Below are 10,580 nucleotides of genomic sequence, written 5' to 3'. Positions count from 1 at the left end.
GTACAATTAAAGAGTAAATGTAAAGTAAATACTTCAGGTTTATTGTCGATTTAATCCATGACGTTGGTTATAAAGTACCTAAGATAAATTTTAAATCAATTTTAACCGTATGTCGTGGTCATAAAGTCATTTTTGTATCGGGTAAATATGAAGCTACGTCATTCGCGTTAACTGTAACACAAAACTTCTAAAAGCCTGGTGCAAATTTTTCAATTGAGTACGTAGAAGGCGTGTGTGACGCCATCATGGCGTAGTTGAAATTAATGTAGATGCGATTAAAAGTCAAAATATATACTTAACTAGCGGCCCGCTCACGGTTTCACCCGCGTGAACTATGTTATTATTAATTTCTGTCTCCATGACTACGTCCTAGTGACGTTATGCAAAATTTGAGACTCCTAGCATTTGTAGTAACAAAGTTTCATACAAATTTTCAACCCCAAAATAAACCCCTTAGAAGTCGAATATTGCAAATTCCCGTCTTAGCGAGCACCTACGTCCCTATAAGTAACTCCTATGCAAAATTTCAGATTCCTAGCACATGTAGTTTCTGAGGTTTCGTGATGAGTGAGTGACCTTTCGATTCTATATATGTAGATTAGAGACATCTACTAGTTTTGTAAAAAGAAGAAAATGCCATCCTTTTTAATATAAATTAAATTAGCTACGCAATTGTATCTATCCTGCATATAGCAGGGTAGGCAGAAATAACCTAGTGCTATGACACTCTGTTCCTCACTTTCCGCCGATATTTCGAGGCATTGTGTGCTAAAGCGAAGAAATGAAAGAATGATCGAACCCACGACCGTCGCGTTACAGCCACACCCTTATACCTCTGTACCACCTCGGCCTCGCCTTTTAATACGGGTGAACCAATATTCAGTATAACAATTAGGTATCGATTCACCACTAAGTGGATTCCTTGAGGCGGTCTCACCGAGGCGCAATGACCGCAGGGCGAACTTATCTGAATATTGATAATGCGATATTCAATGAGAAGGTTCTCAAACTTCGCCATGCCGCCAGTATTATATTCTGCTTACAAAACAGATTATTTTATAAACAATATTTACATTGGCTCCATTACACTTCGAGCTTCATTTGGTAAATGATTATTAATAATAAATAACGAGGCCGTCGTAGCGCTGGGGCACAAGAGTGGATGTAACGCGGCGGTTGTGGATTCGATCCCCCACTCGGTCTGCTCGGTCTACTTAACGCTAATTGCCTTGAAAAGTTCAGCGGAAAGTGGGAAGTCTTAACACTAGATATATATATATCAAATGAAAGGGCTCTGGTTAAGCTCCAATTTTTGTACGGAACCCTCAGTGGGTGCGGCCAATTCGCGTTTGCCCGATTTTTTTTATTTAAAAAAAAATAACCATAGATACATTGAATCTGGTAATAGTTATCAATATGTATCGTGCTGTAAGTATTTTAGTCCTCGACATGCTTATGTAGATATGTGAAATACCTATCCCTATTTTGATGTAGAATTCTAAGATCGGAAAAATAGTAATATAATTACTTATATGAAAATGGCACCTCTACAATCTGCTAAGTGACTAATAAGTACAGTTTAGACGAATGAAAACCTAAGAATGTTCTAACAATAAAAATATCGCGATTTTGAAACGCCGTCGTTGCGCGTTGGACACTTTCTTTTATCATATACCTAAGTCTATGTTACATACATAGACTGTCTGTAGGTTCCTGTTTGGTCGTCTGCAACATTTTTGAGTTGATTTTCGATAAAAATAACCTACTTAACCCCCTAAATGGAAGTAATATTGTTAAGTTCCCAAAGCTCATGCATAAAAGGTCATTTCACATTGTCATGGGAAGTAAAGAGTGATCTGTGTCCAACGTGAACGTGACCTGACAATGCCGCGAAGGTTAGCACGTCACAGATGGACGGCCACGTCAGCATGTGTCCTATTGTTTAACTGTAGCCGTAAATTCATCCTAACAGAAAAAATCCCGCGCTCCGCCGCTCCGCGCCCATATGGCTTACAATAACAAATTCTTAACCAAAAGTAAACCAATGTATCCCCGCGTTCCGTTTTTAGTGAACGCTTGTACGCGGCCGAAATGGCATAAAGTTGTTTGAGTGCTTTTGTTTCATCCAGTATTTGAGTACTACGAACTTCACTTCAGACAATTTATATGTATATTGTTTTTAGTAGATTTCGATTGGATTTTTTTATGTTTAATAATATTTAATACATATATAAGTAGATCGGAAATTATTTGTAAAGAATTACAGCAAAGTAAAAACGAAATGGCAACGTTTTAATAGAACCTTACATAAGGAAAATTACAATTTTTTTTTTCCCAAATTGGAATGTTTTATAAAAAATCCCTGTCTCGATTAGAGTAGGTACCTACTGAAGGAAACGGGACTCGTTCGTTAAGGCGATGTCGCCTACGTTGAGACTATTCCACTACAATGTCATTATCAGAGAGTAGAGAGCAGAGAAAACTGTATTTCACACTTTTAACACTTAGAAGCCTTATGATATTTTTTTTAATTCTTAAATAGTTATGGTAGTTATGCCTAGGCAGGCATATCTTGTTATATTTACTGTTACATGGATATTGAAAATTGTATTTAAGAAGTAATAAAAAATATTTAATATGGGACTTATATTTATAGAAAAAAAAAAATAGCTAAATGGATATTGCCATCGACTAGGTACTTAATTAAAATCAGAATCAAAACCTTCATAATTAAATCTTGGCTTTTCTTTTTCTTTCCTAATACGAGGATACATAGGTTGTACACTATGCCATCGCGTGGAATTTCTATAAGTTTTAGGAACATTGGGAAATGGAGGTATTGTGCTCTGCGTCTGAAGTCTACCAGATGTCTCCCAGTCTTCCACAATTTCAACTAAAGCATAGATGTCCATGGCAAGTTTCTGTATTTCAGTTAAATGCTCTATGTGCTGTGAATTCACAGAAGAAAAGAAATATAAATTAGCTAATTTCTTAGATTGGAGGTATCGATTTGAAATTCAAACCATATACTCGGATCTACGGCCCCTTTGATTTCCTAAAAAAATCGTATTTCTCCATTTACTTAAAAATAATTTATGGCCGTTTCTATCGCAAAAAAATGCGTATTTCGACACTCTAAATGGAATAAAAATTAATAGGCTACTTCCGGTTGAGATAGAATTATGAACTTGGCAACTAGCACCTTCAGGTAGTAGGTAATAAATAATAACCTTAAAAAAGTTTAGTAATAAAGCCGCTAGTTCAAGTGAGGTATCAGATGAAAGGGCTTTGGCTAAGTTAAGCCTGAATTTCAGAAAAAGCTTAAGACATACATTTTTTGTACGGCACCTTCGACGAGCGAGCCCGACTCGCGCCCTATATTCTGTAGTAAATTGTAAAAATAGGAAAAATAATTTTTTTGGAAAAATTTATAGTAAATGTAGTCCATATAGTAAAAGAAGTCTGTATAAAATTATAACTTAAAAAAGTTCACTTGGTATTATTAAAAGAAATTATTGTCATTACTACCATTATTGTTTCTTTCTTAACTACTTAAGAACAAGTGGCGGTTAAGCGTCGTAAAATCTAAGCATACGAAGCGGAGAAGGCTAAATTATTTTCAATCTTCATTTTGTATATTCATATACATATATCTATATATATAATTAAATTATAAAATTAAATTAAATCAGCTTCACACTGTATCCCGCACACATCAGGGTAGGCAGAGGGAACCTAGAGTTAAGACACTCCGTTCGCCGCTTTCTGCCGAATTCTGGAGGAATTTGTGTGTTAAGTTGTTGTTGTTGTGCCACGACGGCCTTTAATTAAATTATATAATCAAAAATAAATATAAGTAGGTACGAATTAAGTAAACTGATTGGATTATTTTAAAAAAATTAAACCCCTACCTGTTCACGTTTGTACACGTCAAGTTTATCTTGCGACATCATAAGTAGTCTCGTCATCCTTGCAAATTTACTTCTTATTTTATATATTAAATCACCAATATCGTACATAACTGACAACACGTAAACGTTTTTGAAATGCTCGACGCGTTGGACGTTTCTAATTGCTTCCAGCACTAATTCTCTGTCTAATTGTAAAATTTTCAGTTTCATTCTTACATTGGACTCTCCCACATACACGGAGTCGCATTTCTTGAACATGCCTAAATAAATATTTAGAAAATTTGCTTTTAAGTAAATCTTATAGATTACTGAACATATCTACTTCATTTTTGTGAAGTACATATATCCATACCTTCATACCTATATTATAAATTCGAAAGTAACTCTGTCTGTCTGTCTGTCTGTCTGTCTGTCTTTTACGCAATCAGGGCGAAACCGCTAATTTAATTGCGATAAAATACGCATATGGAGATACTTAAGTGTCTCGGGATGAACATAGAATACTTTTTTTTTCTTATATTTGTAATATTTTCGATATATACCAATATATTAAAATACTTATTAATTTTGACATGCAATTTATTCTGCCATTTTAACAACAACCGTCGATATGCGACCGTTGCTAAGCAACGATTTTGTAAAGTTTATTGTTACAAAATGTCACCCAAAATGAGCTTACTTGACGCATCTCTTTATTGAAAATTGAAAATAATTTCATAAATATATTTAATAAATATTCATATAGTTCAAGCGGGCGTAGACGCGTTCGGGTCCACTAGTATGTATATAAAACATTATGTCTGCCTTTGAATTATAAAACAGAGATATTTTTTTTTAACTTGTAATTAGCCTGTATCATAATAACGTATTCTAATTTTAACTAGCTAGTATATAAGTAATTTACGAAGATTTATCCAAGTGCTAGCTTATATAGTAGTCAATATTCTCAATTTCTCAGGAACCTACATACATTATAATTATAGATAGAAAAAGATCAACCTTTTCTGACGGGACCATTTGACCAGACCGGACAAGCGGATGGACAGCAAAGATCGATGGTATGGTTATTGGTATGCTAGACGAAGTTATCCTAAAGGTTTTGGATTCTCCTTTAAATTTAATAAATATGTAGATATGATTCCCATATTAGGTAGATAATTTTACTTACATAATAAATGAATAAGTATTAAACCTAAGCCAATAAACATTATGTAACACTGTTCTCCTATGGCCGCTGTACTAAACTGAGTAAGTGCGTCTCTCTGCTTTTATCGTTTGCTTGGATTTTAGAAACGTATTTAAATTCACTCAATAGATTTGCTTTATTTTAATATTATTTTTTAATCTTTATTATCTACACTTATAATAAACAGTAAAAATATTTTGTCTGTACTTTAATATTTTTGACTGAAATGGATAGAGGAGCACTTAGAAATAATAGAAAGCAAGATTTTTTTTTATTTCTTGTCTGTATTCCTCTAAAATTAGTCCGTATAAGTAAACAAACTCTTACACTTTATAAAACTATGGATTGTAGGTAACTCCTGGTAGGTCAAAAATATGTTTCGGTTTGTATAATACCTAAAATACTTATATATTTTTATACTCTCACTTTTTTATATATGTACGTTGGTACCCATAAGATATTAAAAGGATCATTAAAATTTAATGAATTTGTACCTACTTACATACTTAAAGTTTATGGCTACCCATTGAAGATTGATAAGAAGTTATGAACGAATCATTCTCTTTATATATAATCTATAATAGGTACAAAGTTAATATGTCTTGCTATGTCAGTTCCTAACCTAACCTAACCTACCGTACGCCCCAGGAAGCGCTGGTTGGATGTCGTGATGCAGGACATGAGAGCCAATGGTCTAACCACCGAGGACGCAAAAGACCGTGCAAAGTGGAGTAGGTTGAGTAGGAAGGCAGACCCTGGTAATAGCCGGGATTAATGCCAGGAAGAAGAAGAAGGTACAACATTAATAATTTGTATTGTTTTATATATATTTTCGGTAAATACCTAAGTAAGTAATAACATTTAACAATAATTAAATGTTATACATACTTGAGGCCGTCGTGGCGCAGTGGTTCCAGGTCGTGACTGTAACGCGATGGTTGTGGGTTGCCCCAGGCGAGGGAATGAAATATTTATTAATATTTTCATTTCTTCTTCTTTCTTTTGAGTTTGGCCACTCAACACGCCATGTCTCGGAAATTTCAGCGAAGTGTAGTAAACCAATTGTCTTAACACTAGGTTGCCTCTGTCTACCCTGCTGTATGCGGGAAACAACGTAAAGCTGATAGTAGAATATACATAACGTAAGTCGACAACATTGAATTTATTAAAACGTTATTATAGATATTGTTTCCAAGATTGAATAGCCGAAGAGGATCTGCGATGTCTTTTGGAAAATATTTAATACACCACCACATAACATAAGTTACCCATGAAGAAGGTAAGGAAGTATGGTAGATATGTGCCATGGTCGGTACCTTGGTTGGTACCAACCTACTCACTTTTACATAAGTCTTTAAATTAATTTCTAATTTCTTCTTTTAATTTCTTTCAGCTCAAAAAATAAAAATATTAAATCATTCCCTCAAGTGGGGCCCGAACCCACAACCAGTCGCGTTTACAGTCACACAAATGTTTCCCTGCGCCACCACTAGCCTTAATATATGGCCTAGACATAAAACAAATGCAAAAAATGTTTGAAATAGATGTCTGTCCTGAATTTAACCTCATGAAAATTCCTGGGAAAGACTATTTTATAACAGGTTAATTAATTTTAACAGGTTAGTTAATTTTATAATAGGTTCATAGGATAATTTTAATTACTCTATTTATCTATATCTTTATAACTATACTTACGAACAGGTAAAAGTATCTATATGAATTATGTATCTGTCGACCCTAGCCCCTAAATTGAATTGTTTAAAACCGTTGTGGATAGAGGGTTGTAACGGGAGTGGGGGGACACCCAGACCCGCCCCTTAGGCGTCCCTTTCTAACACCATTATTGATTTGAACTACGCTGGGAGTATGTTTTAGATATGGGATATTTAAGTTTTAGATACAAAAGTATACAACTATAGCTTATATTGAACAGTAACTATTTTTAAAACGAGTGAATTATTATTTTTATCCTAAGCTTATAGTTGGTTGGTTGTGATTAAAATAATTATTTATTATCTACTTTAGGGTATTTTAATTACTAAATATTGTTTCTTTTTACAATTCTAATCTCTTATTTCACACTAAAGTCGCCGCCCGCAAAGTCACTTGAGTGAACTATATGAGTTACCAAACTAACCAACTTGGATTAAGTGGCGGAACGCGAATCGGAATGAGATCTCTTCGTAGAATATGCGGAGTCAGCTTAGCTGATCGAATCCGCAATGAAGAGATACACAGAATCGCAGGTACTAGAGAGGATGTCACGATGAGAATGAAGAAGAACGTGCTCAGCTGGTTTGGGCACGTCGAACGAATGAATGACGAAAGAATGGCAAAAAAGATTTATGATGGAAAAGTGAGCGGTAAGAACGGTAGGGGTAGCGTTAAAACACAGTATCAAAGATACTCTAGGAAGGTCACGTAAAAAGCCGAAGGGCATAAGAGGTTGATGACAGCGGACGAGGTGAAAGAGGTATGTAGAGACCGTAGCGTTTTGCGCTCCGTTCTCTCTGACTACCCCGCTAGGGATAAAGCGTGAAGCTATGTTGTGCTGTTGTTTGTTATTTTATTACATTTTAGATATCAAAAAATATTAAATATCAAAAAATATTTTAAAATTTCCAATATTCACACAGACTTAAATTATAATAAGACAATTTAAATTCATAAATTCAACGAACGCTTTCCACCACTAAAATTCTGCGGCGGTCCGTGTTCGTGTGACATTCGACAATAGAGACCGGCCGCCATTTACATTTTAATTAAAGCCTCGGGGGATGCACCGGATAAATTCCAAATGGATTAATTGTGTTCCCGGTGACACGGGACGTGATAGATAAGGTTAACAGACCGTATTATCCCCCCTTTTAAAGGTAAAAGTGGGTAAAAGTGATAAAAGTGTTTTGTATTCAGTACGGATAAGGAAGGACTTCCTTATCTGTTTATTGTTTTTTTCTTTAGACATTTAAGGTGAGTTTAAGACAAGACCGTCTTTGGTCATAGTAATATTTTTTGCTAAATATAATATCTTGCTTACAATTAAAATTGTTAGTTATTGTCTTTATAATAATTATCAGTTGATCGAAAAAGTGGGGTAAAATGACTTAGATAAACCTACCATTCGCGCGAATTTTTGTTTTGTTTCAGATATAATGGGTATATATTTTTTATTATTATATTTTTTTCTCTGTAACATTAAAAATAATAAATAACGTGATTTAGTTCCTTAAAAATAAATACGATTAACTCCGGAAAAAATATGATTATAAAATTTTATAAAAATATTTATTTTACTTATAAAAATATTTATAATTTCATAAAAATATTTTGACTTCAATAAAATAAAATATGACGTAATATAATATAATAAAATTTTACATTTGATTTTACAACCCTAAAAAATCTAAATTGCAGAAATCTTAACTAAGAAACTTGCAACTTCAGAAAGTATTAATAAGCTATTCTAACTAAATCGAAATGAATTCAAATATTGTTAAATAATCATGGATTTTTTATGATTTTAAATATCAAATACCCCCAAAGAAAATGGGGAACGGAGGGTTTTAACACTATGTTCCCTCTGCCTACTCTGCGTTGTGGGGGATACAGCGGGAAGCTGATTTTATTTTATTTGCCGGCCATAAAAATTAATTAAGTAATGATAGTTAATTTATTACAAAAACACAGTCAAGAAACTTTATTTGGATATCTGAAACAATAATTCAAGAAAAAATATTTTTTTGTCTGATTTAACTTTTTATATTTTAAGCTTCCTTCATATTCTGATAGCTGCTTATCTTCTACATTGCTACCTTCTATATCTTCGTGGTTGGTATTTTATTTTGTAACGTAGTAGGTATGCTGTTAGAAAAATCAGCGGCAAGTAAAAGGTCAAACAGTTCCCCAAAATATTTCCCATGCGGGAAAATGATGCTTTTGTGGGAAAATACGGTAAAGAAAGCACAGCGAAGAAATCATACCTTTTTGCAATGACAGTGGAATCTGTAGTATTTTTTTTGTTACTTCTTACTTCTAGACTGGTCTTTTATTTCACTGTACTCCGAGGATCAGTGTGGCTGAGGCGTAATAGGTTTCAGATTTCTTGAATTTTCTTTTATTTCGATAGATCACATAAGCTATTACTACGCTTGCCACATTTCAATACAATGGAATTATTCTAATTTCCAAAACATATTATGTACTTAAGTATTTTAAACTTTGTGAATAGCTAATTAATTAAAATTGACCTAAAGACGCTAACAATAAATATTTATTTTATAATATTAAAATCATTTTTATATTTGAAATCATGCTTACATAATTCCCATTACCCTTATCTCCCCTAATATAATGAGAATTATAATTGGGACTAAAATACGTTTCTAACGTCTACCTGCCTAGTTGGTATATCCGGCATTGGCGACAGGCTGTCTGTCGTAACATACAAAAAAGGCGTCAGAGAATTCTACAACTAAAATTTTAAGAAAACTACTAATGTCATTATTAAAACAATACACATCTAAAAATGCTGTAAAATTCTTAATTCTCAACCTTATTTCTAAGTGTAGTAAGATAAGTTCCGAAAGGTTTGGATTTTTTGTTAGTAGAGTAATTTATGGATAAAAGGCGCATTAAGGGCGGACAGTAGCGTTTAAAGTGTCACACGTTATTAATAAAATCTCATCGATTTTTTTACATTTTTCTTAGATATTTGTTTACAATTTCGTGCCTTATTGCCATACTTGAAAGGACTAATTTTATACGTAAATAAATTGTGACGAACTCAAAAATCTTTCATCATTTGATCTATTTTTTTGTATTTATGTTCGGCACATTTAGTTACAAATGGATCACTTGACCTGAGAATAGATAGAACGAGAACGACCGGAAGTGTAAACTTTCAGTAATCTGTTCTATTTTTTTTTGCAATATTCTGTATTATGTTTTATTCTAGATCAAGTAAATATTTCCTATAAAATCTTTTTACTTCTTTATATCTCCATAAAATACAATACAACATTAATAAGGAATGACTATTTTAACACTTTGCGCTTTTTTTCTGAAGGTAAGCTTATGCTTCGTTATCAATGTTATCTTCTAAAATACACATTTTAATAGTTTGTTTCATTTTAATAGTTTGTCTCCCGGCGGAAATCCTCCGTCCACCTACTTATAATAAATCTACATATACAAAATATAACATAAAAAGAATGTAATGTTACAAAAAAATATACATATAATAAATAATTAGCTTTAGGTTCAAAGTATATTATTATTCTTCTTCCTCCTGGCATTAATCCCGGCTATTGCACTCCCCCTACTCCACTTTGCACGGTCTTTTGCATCAAAGTATATTATTGTAAGTATGAATATCAAATATTAACATTGGTCGTATTTTTAAATTCAAAACAATCAAAACTCCTTATAGAAAGTACAATAATCATATTAGAGTATTACAGATTAAAGTAATAAACAAATATATT

At 33.1% G+C, this 10,580-nt stretch overlaps 1 protein-coding gene across 1 annotated transcript; it reads right to left on the bottom strand.

The window, feature by feature from the left end:
- Nucleotides 1-2,699: 2,699 nt before the first annotated feature.
- On the bottom strand, nt 2,700-4,169 carry LOC146527006 (uncharacterized). Its single transcript, XM_085206632.1, has 2 exons — nt 3,912-4,169; nt 2,700-2,948 (listed from the first exon to the last, which is right to left on the bottom strand). The coding sequence occupies exons 1-2, from the start codon at nt 4,167-4,169 to the stop codon at nt 2,700-2,702; spliced, it is 507 nt and encodes a 168-aa protein (XP_085062758.1).
- Nucleotides 4,170-10,580: the final 6,411 nt, after the last annotated feature.

The sequence above is a fragment of the Heliconius melpomene genome, chromosome 21 (genome assembly GCF_056956725.1).
Source record: "Heliconius melpomene rosina isolate 202511_hmr_F chromosome 21, ASM5695672v1, whole genome shotgun sequence".
Classification (NCBI taxonomy): domain Eukaryota; kingdom Metazoa; phylum Arthropoda; class Insecta; order Lepidoptera; family Nymphalidae; genus Heliconius; species Heliconius melpomene.
This window is presented reverse-complemented; position numbering and strand designations above follow the sequence as displayed.